Below are 17,338 nucleotides of genomic sequence, written 5' to 3'. Positions count from 1 at the left end.
TCCAGTAAAGGAGACTGAGAAGGAACATCCCATATCAGTTGTCAAATACTGGTATTTCTACCTCCACAACTCTTTTATCTGACATCTTCTCTCTGTTCACAGTCTATTGATCGATGGGGGTCAGATTGTGGAAAGACTTGAAAGCTAAGTTAAGAATTCTGGACAGTATTTTCCTAACCAAAACTACACAGTGGTCTGTTACAAACATCAATTTCTAATTTTGGACCACCTTATTCTCCACAGTTTCAAAGTGGTAGTTCGGAGGGCAAGAACCAAAATAACAGAAAAGTTGAGAGTCAAGTGTGATAAGCAGAAGAAAAAAGAGTAATCAGGATTTTAAGTTTATAAATTTTAAGAAAGATCATTGATAGTAAAAGTTTTACAGAAAGGTAAAAATTGGTTAATCAATGGGAAATAATGATACAAATAACAGGAAATAACTGCAGATTTATGACTAGGAAAATAATTTTTAAAAGCCAAATATGTTTTTAGTAGCGGCAGCATGGTACAGCATAGAGTACGTTGAATTTGTTTTCTGAGGACCCAGATTCCTATCTTGGCTCTGTTACTTACTAGCTGTGTGATCTTGGTCAAGTCTCTTTACCTCTCTGGGACTCCACTTCCTTATCTCTAAGGAAATGAAAGGGGACTAGATGACCACTAACTTTCCTTTCAACTCTACATCTATGATCTTATGAACCTATGATTTTAAGATAAGGTACTACATAAATAAAACAAAAATATACATAAATTAAGATACACACATGAAAGGAGACTCCTTACCTTCACACTTAAATGAATTATAAGTTCACTAAAGAACATTATATATATGTCTTTGATAACTTCTGTAACGATCTCTATCTAGCAGATGTATTAAAACTTCCAAATGTCTGAAGAAAATGTTAGAAAAATGAAATCCGTGCTTTTCTGCAGCTAAGAAAACTCCTATAACTAAATTCACTTTCTACCCTCTAATAGCTTTGATAAGAAACAAACATTCATGGAACACTGAAATACAATAGATAACTGTAATAACTGAGCATAATAAAAACTGTTAACTAAGCAGGCGCAAGCCTTCTTGATGATCACGTTCAAGTGTTTGTAAATCTTCTTTAGAGAAGATAAGGAAAATAAATGTATGTAGATGGATAGTAAACCGAAGGGCATTTTAGCTAAAAACTGCAGGGCATTCTGCCGACCACCGCTGTTCCAATAATCAACAAACCATACGGCCTCAACACATTTGTCATGTAACAAATGCCTATTTGAAAAAAAAAAAAAAAAGAAAACATTGTGGGTTTAATTGCTGTTTTGCAGCAGTACTGATTGCAGAGCACTGAGAGAATACACATGGGCAAAATGAAATTCAAGATTGGTTTTGGCCAATGGGCAAAACAAACATGATACTGCATATTCATGTAGTATTAATTGCTCCCAGTGACCCTGCTATCCACCAACTTTTCTTGGCTGCTTGTATAGCTGATGGATATCTTTATTGGGTGGTCAGATGAAAGGGAGGGAAGAAAAACATTAAAATGTCATTTATAACAAACCACAAGTGCATTTAAAACCTTCCTGCTTGTACTCAAGAATATTAATGTATGATAAACTGTAGCAAAGATCTGTGCTAAGGAAAAAAAACCCTAATATTAGTTCCAACTCAAATGGCTTATAAGTAGACACGTTGCTAAGTTACACAAACTGGTTGTACATAATCCTTTGGTGTTACCCAAATGCTTTTTTTTTCACATGCTATAGAAAAAAAAAAGAAAAACAACTTCCCTTGGCTGTACAGACAACTGGCACAAAACATGAGTGATACGAGAGTGTGAGGAGTGAATTACTGTCCTAGTACCAATCTGACCTTAGAGCCAAGCTCTTCCTGCACGGCATTTGAACACAGTGTTCTTCAATAAAATACTGCTGCCTTTCATTTCTATGTGATTCAAACCTGTATGAGGCCCATAGGATTTATGGCTCAAACTAGTACTCAATCCTTTCCACATCAGGATATCATTTTCAAATCTGAAGTGTCTACTATCTTACCAATTAAAGTGATGGGATATTTGGACAAAGGAATAGATAGTATAGAAAAACAATACAAGGAGGGATGGATTTAGGAGGATACTAAATATGGGCTCTACAAAAGGAATGTAAATATTTGCCTTTTCTACATGGCAACTGGAGTAAATGTTAATTACATTAAGGAAATTTGCCACTGGACACCAAGGTTTAAAGCCAGAGGGAGGCTCCATGTTGACTCTAGACAGATTTGAAGTAGACAGAATGAAAGTGAAAGAGAAAGAGGTCAAATTCGCAAAAGGAATACAATTGTATATGGATACTATTTATACAATAGGCTTTCAGAAAAATAGAAGATCATTAATATTTGGTCTGATTTGAAAAAATTAGGAAAAAAGCTGCTAACCAGATACTTTCACAAAGCAAATAAGAATCCAATTAAACTTAGACACCTGAAACTTTAGGAAGTAATATACTATACCAGAAACAGTGATATGTTATATCTTGCATGTATACGTTCACACATAAAATATATATTACAACAGTATATGTCACATCTAAAAGTCAAATGAAAGCAGCAAGGACCAACAGCAAAATGTTAAATTGTGATTTTAACAGCATCTGTGTTCTTAAGGAAAAATTAAGAGAATCTCCCTTAATGAATGTGAAAAAGTATCTCCATTTTTCACAAATTTGGTATTTCACATCAGAGACACTCAGTAAATCCTTCACGGGCTGAAAGGAAAATGACCTTATTGAAAGTAATAATCAAATTATTATTGATAATAATAGCAGCTTACATTTTTACAATGCTTTGCAGATTACAATGTGATTTCTACAGTCAATCTCAATTTATTCTTACAAAATTATGTGAAATTGGTAATATAAATGTTATTTCCCTTGCCCTACAGAAGAGAAAACTGAAGCTCAGGAGTAGTGACTTATGGTCCCATAGTTGGTAAGAGGTAGTAATGGGACTCAAACCCAGATCCTATGACTCCAAATTTTGTGTTTTTTCCATTAAGTTACCATGATGAGCTATATAATTCATGCTGTTGATAATTATTTCCTTACAAAAGAGTATTTGATAGCATTTGATCCTTAATAGTACTGTAGGATAGGTTACTTGGAGAGACTGTTAGCTAATGTTCAGACACAGTCTATACAAATATATTTTATGGCTACTGTAAAAAACTGATAAATATCCAACAATCATAAATAAATAAGTAGATTATAGGTTGAAATTTCTACTTTCAACATGTAAGGACCTCAGAATCCATTCAGTTTAACTCATACTTAAGAAACTCCTCTCTACAAGAGCAATCAACACGCATTTATTAAGCATCTACAATGTGCTGGGTGATGGTGATACAGACAAAAATCAAACAGTCCCTGCCCTGCAGTAGTTTGCTTTATATTCTATCAACACCCAGCAAGTAGTCACACAGCCTTTGCTTGAAAACCACCAGGGAAGGGGACATATCAGCTTTTGAAAAAGCTCAGTTCACTCAGAGAAAGGTCAAAGGCCACAAGTTCCCCACCTCTGGTCTAATTCAGATGAAATTTTTTCCTACACTTGCCTCTTTGCAACTTCCACCCATTACTTCTAGTTTTGTCCCCTAATCACTCTTCCCATAGCTATCAAGTCTTCCCTAAGCCATCTCTTTTTTTTTTTTTTTTGGCAAAACATCTCTAGTCCCTTCAGTCTATTTTTCATATAACATGATATTCCCCAACTTGGTTTCCCTCCTGTAAATGCTCTCCATCTTGTTAATGTCCTTCCCAAAATGCAGTACCTTGCCTAGAACTGAATATAATACTCACAGCACTGTCTGACTAGAACAACAGTATACTGGACATTATATTCATTTCTCACCAGCTGCTTTCCTGGACTTCATATTCTCCAGAAACTCATCACTCTGCCAGATGAAATCAACTCTGAAATTCACTTCTCCTCAGCACACCCTGCCCCTGGGGTCATTCTCTCTTTCTGATTCAGGGGACATGGTAAGGGTAGAAAATAAAGGCATCTTTACTGATACTCCACCATATAAGGAGGGCTCTCTAGGAATTCACCTCATCATTTCTAATCCAGCCGCTTTCCTAGACTTTATGATCTTCACAAAGTCATCATTCTGCAAGATGAAATCAATTCTGAATCTTCTACCTCCTCAGATTATCTACAGGACTTCATAATGCTCCTGTACCCACTTCAAAACCTTTCCAATGCCCTGCCAACCTAATCCTTCTAATAATGTCAGAAGAGGAAAGCAATGTAGGGAAAATAGCAAAATGCAAGGAATAGACCCTTTGTCAAAAAACAGAAGACACTGTTAAACTCTAATTTCAGGACTAGCGATTCACCTAGAGTCTATCCTTAAAGGATAGCCAATTTTGGGAACTGTTCCCCTAGGACAGAGTTCTAGGTTATGCAACTTCAAGGCCCACAAACTTAAAGGAAAACATTTTGCAAATATGTTAACCAGGTACTGGCTATATGCACACACTTAGGGTAGAAATATACATCTTATAATACACAGATTTGCTGCTATGCAACAAAATGTAGTACTTAGTCTCCACTTTACGTGGAGCATTGCTCGGTGTGAGAAAACAAGACATTTAAGAATTTCAACCTAACAAAATCTATCAAGCCTCTAGGAAGTTGTCTGTCTTTGGGGATAAAACTTTTTTATACAGTAACAGATTTTGAGAATTGGAAGAGACCTCTCTCAGGGGTCATCTAGTCCAATCCATATAAGAGAAGAATCTCCACTGTGAAACACCCAACAAGTGGTAAGCAGTCTCTGCCTGAAGACATAAAGGGAGGGAGAACTTAGCACCTTTTAAGGCAACCCATTCAATTTTTGGACAATTCCAATCATTAGAAACTTTTCCTTCTAATATCAAGCCTAAATTTGCCTCTGCAACTCCCATTCACTGACCCTGTTTCTGTCTTCTGGAGTCAAAAGAACAAATCTAATACCTTTCCCTCAAGATAGCCCTTCAACTACTTAAAAGTCAGTTTTATGTCCCTCCTGAGTCTGTCTAGTCAATAATATAACTAGCTGGATTGGACTGACTGGTTGGATAAGCTGTACTCAAAGAATAGTTGTTAATGATTCAATGTCACCTTAGCAAGAAGTCTCTAGAAGTCTACTAAGGTCTATGCTGCTGAATATTTTTTATCGACATTCTGGATAAAGTGATAAATGGCATATTCATCAGTTTGTGTGTGACATATAGCTGGGAAAGATAGTTAACACATGTGATGATAGAGTTAAGACAATCTTAACAAACTAGAGCACTGAGAAGGATCTTGGAAAATAAAATGAGTACCTGTGAAGTTATTTCCATTTTCTGTGTGTGTGTTTGTATATTTTAATTTGGTGAGTTATCTGTGCACATTGGTTACACTTTTTAGACAAATACCACTTTTCCTTGTCATTGAAGTTGTTTCCATTTGTATCTAAAGAATTTCATTCTTGAGCATCTTCTATCTTTACTGAGCTGACTTTACCCTGTGGCACTTTTGTTCATTGGGACCATATTTATCTTTCCTTTCAACACTTTGAAATCCGCTTTCAAAAAAATCTAGGTTATATGTCAGACCATTCTGAGATTTTCTCTTCATTTTTATTATAAAACTCTAGAATACACTTATCACTTCCCTCCAATGTGTCCATCACTTCCACTGTAGCAACCAGTTCCTAATAGTAAGAATCAAATACAGAATAGAATTTAGCCTTGTAGGTTCCTCTGACTTTTTTGAAGGATGAAATTATCACGGAGGTAAGTTGAGAAATTATTAGCTGCTCTGCTTTTTGACAGACAAGGGAGCACTAGCAGATGTCTGCAGTTAGTAATCAAAAACTATATATTTTGTTTACAGTAGACTACATTGCTTTTAAAAATTTTGTTTTGATGAACTGTCAGCTTGTCTCTTTGAATTAACCTGAATCAAATTAAAATAATCCATCAAAAAACATCCATTGCCTGCCTGCCTGCTATGTGTACAGTTATGATCATAATGTCATGAGAAAAGTTCTAAAAAATTATTTTATGGTTCTTAAAAACTCTTCTGTCTTTTATAGCTGCAGGTGCACTATATTAAAGTAGGTGAAAGGAAATTGAGGAAGCATGCATATTAGCCTTGACTACAGAAACAGATGGCCAACATCAAAATTCGAGAGAATGTGATTTATTAGTACCACTGCTTAGCAAATATATTAACTAAATGTATGTTTGATAGTGTGGCAGTCATCAAAGAAAAATGAACTTCCTTTCAATAGATTAGTCAAGAGCCAACTAGTGTCACATTCTATAGTGGAGAAGATTAATGTGCAGCTAGGATCCTATTTAATGTACCTGTGCCACAGGGTCTAAGCAAAGTTTCACTTAATTTAACATCTTCATGTTATAGCCATGTGTATTCCCACTTTTAGGTACACACTCCTATGGACAAAATGAAAATGATAAAATTGTAATATAGTAGATTTCTTTTTTTCCCATGTGTACATTTATCTCTAAGGCTATGTTTATCACGGCAAGACTAAGCTCTAGTATAGTGAAGTTGGTCAACTGAGACAGCTGAGTTGCATACTTCAATTCAAATCAACATTTACTAGTTAAGCACCTAAATCGTGCAAGGTGTTGCATATGAAACTAAGGCTAAAGAGATGAACCATAATAGTCTCTGACCAAAAGGAACTTACACTTTAGTGGGCAAATAATGACAACACAAGATGGACTGTGTAAGTGTCACATCATCAGAGTAGCACAAGAAATTAGAAGACAGAGTGAATATTTTTAGTTGGGGTGAGGGGATGGAGAATCAGGGAAAAATTCATGAATGAGGTGGCACCTGAGCTGGGTCTTAAAGAGAAGGGAACAAATTGAACAAAAAGAAATATGAAAGAAATAGGTTCCTGGCATGGGGGCAGTGTATAAAAGCAAAGGAAGTCTAGGAGAATATAAATCGAACTTGAAGAAAGGTAGGCTAGAACAAGATTACAAAAGGACTTGGCTAAGGCTAAGAAAAACACACAATTTTTTGTTTGTTTGTTTAAAGGTACACTGGAGAAAAGAAGGCAATAAAAAAAGGAATAGGACTATTGCTCAGAGTAAATAGGAGGGTGATAAAAAAAGACAAAGAGAATTATTTTAGTCCTGTTTTACTTTTGATTTGAAAAAAAAAAATCTACCAAGGAGAATAACTGCTGAATGAGAAAGGACAGAACAAAAATGGCTAAAAGGTAGTTAAAACCCAAGATAAGGAGGTAGCGAAAGAACACCTGACTTTCCTTAATAAGTTCATGTAACTAAGCCCAGATGAACTACAATTCAAGGTCCTTAAGCAACCAGTAGTTAGGACTGATTCCTGAGCAGTTAGATTCAGAAGAAGGGGGTTTGGTATTATAGGACTACAGAAAGGTAACTTTGCCTTTTCCAACTCACCACCAAATTTTTTTTTTAAAAAGAGAAGGGAATAAAAGTACATGTTAGAAATTTGACTTCCAATTCCTGGCAAAATTCTGGAAAGTATTATTAAAGGAAGGGATAGTGAGTACCTCAGAATGAAAGAGGTGATCACAAAGAGATAAAGGATGGGTTATGCCAGACTTAACTTTATTTTCTTTTCTGGCAGGGTTGGTAAACTTGACTTGATAGATGAGAGTTATTAGATAACACTTATCTAGATTTTAGCAAAGCATATGATATAGTTTCTCATGTTATTTTTGTGGATAAGATGGAGAGATAGAGGGCATAGGGGAGAGCTAGATGAATTTATAACTAGTTGAATGGCAGGGTCTCCAAAATAATAATTGATGATACAACGTCAACTTGGAAGGAGGTCTTTAGTGGCATGCTCAATTTTTATCACTGTTTTAAACATTTGTATCACTGACTAGGATAAAGACACAGATGGACTGCCTATAATATTTGTAGATGACAGAAAGTGGTGGCTGGCTAACATGCTGGAAGACAGAATCAGGATCTAAAAAAGAACGAGACACTAGAAGTAGGACAAACTTCATAAGATTAAATTTAATAAATATAAATGTAAAGTTCTTACATTTATACAATGCATGTTATTTTGCAACTTATGTTCACTTAAAGGGTAGTCAAAAATGTCATATGTTGTAGGTGCTCTTTCTACTTCCTAATACTTTAATGTACAGTGAAAGCTTAGAAGCGGGGATGAGGAATCCATGAATGTGGGAAAACAGTAAGGACACACCAGTCTGACTACAGCAAGGGATTTTATTTATATTCCCTATCACAATACCTTGCATATATGTAAATACTTGCTGAATTGAATTAAATTGTGTAGAAGATAAGAATGGTTAGGTACAGGAGAGCTGTAACAAGTCTTAATAATGAGCTAAAAACTTATAATGAGAAATCACTGTTAAGTTTTATAGTTTAGTAAATCAATTAATTAATAAACATTTATTATGTATCTATTATGTTTCACAGACTATGCTGAATATAAAGACAAAAGATAAACAGTCTCTGACTTCAAGGGATTTATTAAGAGAGATACGTACATATATACCAAACAGATATGAGGTACTCTAGAACCTGTGGGGATCAAGAAAGTCTTCATGTAGAAAATGGAACTTGAGCCGATACTTGAGAACCAGTTGGTAAAATTGTATGACTTCCTCCAATTCCGTTCAACAACATGTGAGTGAGGATGGAGGAGGTGGATGGTGGGTATAAATCAAGAACTGGAATTTGGCAAGGTACGAGCTTCAAGAGGATGGGAGCAAGGGACTTCAGAGTAGAGGATAGCACGGTGTTAAACTATTTAACTTAAGTGTCCATGTTGGACAGAGAAGTAAATGAAGGTACAGCAGAGGTGATAACCTGGGAAAATACTGAGGGTGGAAGGACTAGAGATCATGGTAAGCATGAAAAAGGTTCAAAATGAGTAAGGTATAGGGACAGGGGGATAGAAAGAAATTTATACTCAGATAAAAGAATTTCAGAGTTATCTGATCATGGAAATGGAAAAATCATGAAAAACAGCAACATCAAGGATGTAACCATTCCTGTGTGTAGCTGAGGTAGAACCAAAGAATAAGTCATGAGAGTTGAGTAAGTTGAGCAACTAGTAAGTAAGGGTGGTTGGGGTAACATTAACATGAATGCAGACATCTCCTAGTGCAAGGACAGGAATTTTGGTAGAGGGGAAGAGTTAGATATGAGTTAAATATTGAATTTCTTGAGAAAGTATGGTAGGTAATAGTCACAAAGATCTTGATTGGGTGATAAATGTGGGTAAAGGGAACCTCAAAAGAAAGGTTATTGACTGTGGCACTGATGAAACAGTAGTGGCACTAATGATATCTGGGGGTGGTTCATCTGATAGTAGTATACTGGATGGATCAAAGAGGGTAAAGACTAAAGACAGTTAAGACTAATTATGAGGTTACCATAATCTTCCAGACATGAAGTGTCAGCAGCATGTACAGAGAAAAAACTAATAAATTGGAGTGACAGTGTGAAGAAATGAGTGATACTCTTGAACTGTAATACTTAAAGTGACAAGAAATGCTCATTTAAGCTATGGATACCTCTTACTCATCAATAGTTTTCAACTCATTCTATTGAGAGCTATTCTTAATGGGAATTAATCTCTGATTTTTTAAACAGAAGCCAAACACGAAAGATTTCCTTAATTGAAATGCACTTTACACCCAATCTTGCTAATAAGAATCTATTTCACAAAGTAAGGGACATTTGCATCATACAAATACACACACACAATATACACAAATAAGTTAATTTACTAAACACTGCTGAACAAATTTCTGAAAATCAGTTACTTTTTGTATGCTGTAGGGTCTTGCTGATGCTAGTGGTGGCTGATTTTTTTATCATTCCATCTTACTGTATTAACTTCTTCACTTGGGTTATCCATTCTATTTTTCTTTTTTAATTCTTTACCATCTATAGACTACTTTATAGTATGCTATAAAAAAATTACTTCTTAGTTCATGACATGAAATGTTCTTATTTCATCAACCTTACCTGTCCCCCTTCCTAATCTACTCTGAAGAAAACAAAGTTCTATAAACTTTGACTCCTAGATAATAAACCTTTTATCAATTTTCTATGATTCTAACTGCACAAAGAATAATAAAAAATCTTTCCTATATACCACAAAGTTGATAAGGGGCAAGAACAACCACCAAAAAATACAGTTTTAATTTTCAAGATAATTATTCTAGTCATCCACAAGCAAAGGTGTTGAAAGCTTCTGAAAAAATACATTTCCCCACCTCTCTGTCTCTGGAGATGATGATAAAGTACCCTGAGGTAGAGGTGGAGCTCTCAATAAAGCACCACACAGTAGCCAAACTCATGGTATCACATAGCTCTGGGTGTAATTGCTGTTCAAAGCTGGGGGTAGACAAGTGAGTTTGGGCCAGGACTCCCTTCCCCCCACCCCAATCAAGGTTGAGCTATCTCCACTTCATTTTTCATTAGTCTCTTACTTCAACAATGATACTTTTTGAGGTATCATTAATGTAACAGGTAGAAGCAATTACCACAGCATATTTCTATGCCATAGAACAGATGGCTTGGCTAGCATAAAACAGGACAGTACACATTATCAGTGGTAATATATTTTCAGAGGCAGCTAGATGGCTCAGTGGATTGAACACTGGACCTGGCCAGAGTCAGGAAGACCCGATTTCAAATCTGGCCTCAGATACTTGCTAGCTGTGTGAACCTGGGCAAGTCACTTAACCTCTGTTTGATATAATTCCCTGCAGAAGGAAATGGCAAACCACTCCGATATCTTTGCCAAGAAAACTCCATGGACAGTACTGGCGTGCTATGGTCCATGGGTCATGAAGAGTGAGACATGACTGAACAATTGCAAGTTTTCATTCCTTCAACTAAATATTTACTTAACTCGTGTGTGTGTGTGTGTGTGTGTGTGTGTGTGTATAAGATGGAGGAGAAGAATGATAATAATAATTATAATAATACTAGCTAGCATTTATATAGCACCTACTATATACCAGGCACAACGCTAAGTGCTTTACAAATATTTTCTCATTTGATCTTCACTACAACCTGGAGAAGTAGGTACTGTTATTACCTCCACTTTACAGATGAGGAAACTGAGGCAAACAGAGGTTAAATGATTTGCCAAAGCCACATAGTTAGGGACTGGGGCTAAATCTGAACTCAGGTCTTTCTGACTTCTGGCCCAGTGCTCTGTGTACTATGGCACCACCTAGCTTCCTCAGGAAGAAAGGGGAAGGGGAAGAGACTGAACAAAACTGCAACACTGTGGCAAAGCTGATTACGGGCTGACCTTGAAATTAGGAAGACCCTGGTTGAAATCCTACCACTGACACACAGCAGCTGTGACCATGGGCAAGACCCTTAATTTATCAATGCCCCAGGCAAGTCTAAGACTAAGTTACAGACAGTTGTCAATATCCATGGAGCAAACAATTTCACACTTGGTCTCTATGTTGACAAAGTTATAGATGAGGGCAATTTAAAAAAAAAACAAAAACAAATGAGTAAGTCTGGAGGAGGAGCTGTTTAGGGAGGAAGGAGAGTTATTTCTTAGATGCTCTAACACCATTCCCAGTCATTTCTACCAAGGCCACATTTGAAACAAAACGCAGTTTTACATCGAAGGATTACCAATATAAACACACTGTGGAAAACACAAACAAACAAAGCCTGTTAGTCTCCTAATGGCTTTTTAATTGGGATAAATGCACAGCAATCACCACAGATTGTGTACAAGCTCAACGCACCTATCAGGCAAATGGTAAAGCTATAATTGCTACAACTTCATGTTCTGGGTAGTATCAAAAAATACTTATATTCACCATTGAAAATAAAGGACATGGGTACACACAATGCTTCTTCCTTTGTGGAGAAGAGTGGGTGGATTGTGTCAGGAATAATGGAGGGCATGGATCAGAGGTAGTTCAGCAGGATGAGGGGGCTGTGAGAAGTGTTTGATGTTACTGGAACGATGTGGTTTAGTGGAGGAAAGTAGGCCTGGCCCAAGCCTATGAAGTGGAAAGTGGTGAGGATGGACTAACAAACCATAGCCTTCAATGACAAACATACCTGAGCAAACTTATGGATCTGTTCCACCACTGCAGCAAAAAGAGCATGGACACTTTCATCAATCAGGCTCTGCATATAATGCACTGCTTCTTCATCAGACAAGTCTAAACGGAACTTATCTTGCACCTAGAAAAGAGTTTGATGGCTTCTTATATGATGAAAAACAAACACAGATTTCTCTAACAGAGATCTAACAGAATTAGACCAATAAAGGTATTTTTAGAATATATAGCAAGTTATTTCCATGGAGGAGTAATGACCCATAACTCACAAGATACAATTCTGAATGAATTACAAAACTATTCCTTTGAAAATAGCCATTTACTGTATAATGCTTAATGTATCATATATTCTATATACAATACTGTGTACATAATTACTTCTTCTATGCTTAAGATAAAACATTTACATAAAAAAGTTAATAAAAATAAGATTCTGTTAGGCCCTTCTAACTTTAAAGTAAATAAAGCAGATTAAAATAATTCTTTGTAATACATATTTAAGGGCTTGTGAAACTTTTTTTTTTAAACTAGAACCACCATGTAAGAAGAATTTCAATTTGTAGATTATATTTGCTCACATTTCCCTTCCTTTTCTGGCTGATATATTTATTATGAAACTGTTCAAGACTGGGAAATTACATAACTGCCTAGCACTTGGTCCTCAAGAACCTTCAGAGGCTATGCACAAATCTATTTATAGCCATAGTTTTTGTTACAGCAAAGAAAATTTGAAACAAAGTGGGTACCTATCAACTGGGGATAACAACTGAACAAACTGAAGAAATTTGGCAATGAGTATGTGGAGTAAGAGTTAGGAGGTGAGGATGACATCAAGGGCCTGGATGACTGGGGGGTGGTGCTCTCAACAGTAATAGGAAAATTCATAAGGGGAAGCATTTGGGGAAAAAAATAATGAGTTTGCTTTAGACACATTTAGTTTATGATGGCAACAGAATATTCAGTTTAAGATGCCCTAGAAGGAGGTGGTGATTGTGATTTTAGCTCAGGAGAAACTAGGGCAGGACACAGAGATCTGGGAACCATCTGCCTAGACATAGTGAATCTATGGGCTCTAATCTCATTAAGTGAAATGGTATAGAGGGAGATTATCAGAACATGAGTGAAGAACCAGCAAAGAGGACTAAGGAGTGGTCAGGAGAACAAGGATGGAAAGTAGTATCATGAAAACTGAGAGAAAAATTGTAATATGGGGTGATTAACAGGCAGAATGCTGCAGAGAAGTCAAGGAAGATAATAAGGGGAAACTGTGGAACGTAATGGTACATGCCCTTATGCAATCCCTGAAACTGGAGAGGCAGAGGCTGGAGATGGTTTGTGCTTAGGAATTTTGAATTGTAATAGGCTAAATTTATTGGATTTCTGCACTATTTCTGGCACCAATATTGTGAGCTCCTGGGAGCAAGGGACCGACCAGGCTGCCAAAGAAGGATGAACAGGTAGGTCCAGGTTGGAAAAATGGAGCAAGTAAAAGCTCCCTTGATCAACTCTAATGATATCAGGTCCATGAGTAGCTGCTATACTTCCAATCTGAGCAATATAGGGAAACCCTGTCTCAAAAAAAAAAAAAATTACAATGATTGGACTGGATGATTAGATTGCATTGGATTTGGCAATTAAGTGATCATTTGCAACTTTGGAGAGGGCAGTTTCACTTGCCTGATGAGGATGGAAGGATTTAGAAGACAGTGAGAAGGAAGAAGCAGCATTGATAGTATATAGCTTTCTCAAGGAATTTTGCCATCTAACATCAGTCCCTTTACTTACTTTATTTTCACTCCCTTCTAAATCCTCTGTAAAGTGGCTTCTATTCTCCAGCCACTGTCACTGGCTGTATCACATGCCTCAAATGCTCTCCTTGCTCACCTCCACCTCCTGGCTTCCCTGTTTTTTCAAGTCTCAGCTAAAATCCCACCTTCTACAGGAAGCATTTCTTCATTCCTCTTCATTCTAGTGCCTTCTGTTTTTATTTCCTCTATAAAATTTATTTATCCTGTATATAACTTGAGTATAGGTGTTTGCATATTGTCTCCTCCTCCATGAAAGCAGAGACTGTTTTTTAAAATTTATTTTTGTTTTATTTTATTATTTATTTATATATCCCCAGTGCTTAGCAGAGTGCCTGGTACATAGTACCTGCTTAATGTTTATTGATCAACTCTCATTATCATCCACTCTATTATCTTCAATCTCTTCCTATCTGGTTCCTTTCCATCCACCTACAAACCCAAGAGAGGTTTTGGCAAGGCTTAATCAACAGAAGAAGGGGCAAGAGGATGGAGGATGGAGAATAGTGTAGATCTGAGTTAATTAGCCAAGGAGTTGGGATAGGGAGAAGAGAACAGAAGTCAAGATGAATATGAAGAACACAGTTGGGTCATAAGGAAAATGGAATGATAAAAGATTATGATCAGTTAAAGGAATTTTGGAGCACATGAAGAGGGAAATGGTATTATTTGTAGGTAATGGTAAGGTCAAAGATGCATCCAAGGGCTGGAAGTAGCCTTGGCTAAAGGCCTGATTGAGACCCAAGAGGAAAAAAGCGGCATTCCATGCAGCAAGTTCTCCTTCCCCTCCCTGGCCTTTCCAAGCCCACCTCCTGCCCAAAGTTGCTCAGATCCAAGTTACAGTGCAGGTAACTAATTCTTCACCATGCCCCTTTATACTATTTCTATCATTAAGAAATATTTTGCTAGGATTTTTGGGGGCAAAATGCTAATCAAACACACACACACACACACACACACACACAGAATCCGTCCTTGAAGAACTAAGGATGTAAAGTGAATGTTGAAATGTGAATTCTAAGCTTAGTAAGCTTAGTACTATCATTTGCTCTTGGTTTCATATTAAATGAATGATAATTGAAGTAATATTAAAAATAATAATAGGATACACCATTTGATGGGCAGAAATAACTACCTGGAAAAGAATAAAGAGCAAGAAAGTGCTAGAGCCTCCTAAGACTGTTTTATTTATACCATTTTGGACTGTGTGGGAAACTTTCACCACTTGTTCAGTGTTTTATTCTTTACCTGTCCTATGGCTAGGTTAATTTGAGTCTAGGTTGGGATGGGTAGGGGAATATGATATGGAAGTTAAACTCCAGTTATGGTATGTCTCATCTTAAACACTATACCAGCAATAACACAAGCTTACAGGTCTTGCAAAGCAGGAACGGTGTTTTATATGATGCCAAATGGCCATTCTAGTTATTACTAGGCTTGCAATGACTTGAATCTTTCGGTAACTCCTAAAAGACTAGAAAAAATTACAAAGTGATTGTGATCTATTAGTACAGGGAGTGTCTGTAATGCCAAAATCACAGTTCCTTTAAGCATTTAACTTATTCTGACTGACAGAATTGTCTGGTAAATGAAACTCATTATTTCCTGGGTAGGTAATTCACCTACTCTGTCTTGCTTCAGTTTCTCATGCATAAAAATTCAATGATGATGTAAGAAATTCAACAGATGTTTCAATTGCTGTAAGAAAAAACAAATATGCAAAGGATTTCTCTCAAGAGGATGTAATGAACAAAAACTTGAAACACTGTAATAACAATGGTTCTGCATATCTGTCATTTAATTTGAATGATACTAGAAGGGATATAATTAATGATAAACACAATTGCTACTCAATTGATGACAGTTCCACTTTGAGACATTCAAATCCTACTTAGGATGCCAATTTTATACATAATGGCTCTTTTAACTTAAAAGAAGAGAACATTCTTTTGATGAGTTCTGCACTTTCTGCTTGAAGGAATCTTCATTAAAAACACACTCCAGATAGCATGGCATTTCACATTAGAAGAATATACTGTAATCAATGGACATTCCTGGACCTAACCTGAGGTAATCAGAAGAGTATGCTCTTTAATACTTGCAGAATTATTTGTATATCAATGAATCAGTGGTTCCTGGTGTTGTCAGATTTAAATGTCATATTTATAATGAAAGACAGATCCAAACTGATTTTTGTTTAAATTCAAAATGAATATATGTTTTCTTTTCTTTTTTTATTAAATCTTCCAAGTGTTCCTGTTAAATGTAGAGGACCAATTCTCTTTGCATCTAGTTTTGAATTTGACCACTTATTTGAAATTCTAACTCTTTAATTCACAGTGTCAACTAAACTGGAAAGAAATGACAGTTATTGTAGTTACTGAAAAAATGAGGGAGGGGCCTACCTTTTTTTTAAATGCATTTTAGTTCTACGAAACTTTTAAAATATATTCAACTGAATTATTCACCAAAACAGCTAATTCTCAATTATTTGTATTAACAGATTTTTAAAAAAATGAATATACATTCTTACATGCACATGTATACATACATACATACACAAATTCATATATGTATATGCATTTATATATCTATGTATATTTATGTATGTGAGGTAAGTTGGCATGGGGCACAGAGGCCCGGCCTGTAAGTCAGGAAGGTATGGGTTAAAATCTTATCTCTAATACATACTAGCTATAGGCTTCTGGGTGGGCAAGGCACCAAACCTTTCAGTGTCTTAGGAAACTACCTACAATTACAATCTGCAGAGTAGTTGTTGATCTACATTTGTAGACAGTGCTTCCTACCTGAGAGTTCCCTATATCGAGGAAAACACAGGTCCAGACTAATCCACAACACTCCTTGGTCCCATGATATCACCTAACAGAAGATTTGAATTGTTACAGTAACACATGTGACTAATAACAAAACTACTGACTATATGCCAAGGAGATTAGGAATTTCTGACATTTCTAGCAAATGTGTGCAGTGATAACAATCACAATAAACAGTGTCCTTTGCTGTGACCCTTACATGTTATTTCCGAAGGCAGCCTACTTTGCCCAATCTTAACTCTGACTCTTCCAAAAAACGGATATTGAGAGTGCAACATAACCTCTGTATAATCTCCACTCTTACAGTTGGAGAGAGTTCTAATAAATTGCAAAATTTACAAACCCCACAAAAAGACAGAGGAAGGAAAAAAGGGGGGAAAAAGAGCAGAAGAAAAAACCAGAAAGTGAATAATCATGAATTGTCCTGGGCATATGAATAAATGAAAAATACGTGTAGCTCTTTTTTCTTTACACACACACACACACACACACACACCTCAGCAACATATAAGGGTGCTCTGTAGTATGATGTTGTTTAAGATAGCTACAATAAGGCATA

The 17,338-nt window shown here is 36.3% G+C and overlaps 1 protein-coding gene across 1 annotated transcript in view; it reads right to left on the bottom strand.

Moving 5' to 3' along the window:
* PIK3C3 (phosphatidylinositol 3-kinase catalytic subunit type 3) overlaps nt 1-17,338 on the bottom strand; it is a 184,911-nt gene that overhangs the window by 6,453 nt on the left and 161,120 nt on the right. Inside the window, exon 24 of the mRNA XM_027869092.1 lies at nt 12,139-12,264. Coding sequence (XP_027724893.1) covers nt 12,139-12,264 — 126 coding nt within the window. The remainder of the gene's footprint in view (nt 1-12,138; nt 12,265-17,338) is intronic.

The sequence above is a fragment of the Vombatus ursinus genome, unplaced genomic scaffold, assembly GCF_900497805.2.
Source record: "Vombatus ursinus unplaced genomic scaffold, bare-nosed wombat genome assembly UNPS02014791.1, whole genome shotgun sequence".
NCBI lineage: Eukaryota > Metazoa > Chordata > Mammalia > Diprotodontia > Vombatidae > Vombatus > Vombatus ursinus.
The sequence above is the reverse complement of the archived record's forward strand: the minus strand, read 5'-3'. Positions and strand labels throughout refer to the sequence as shown.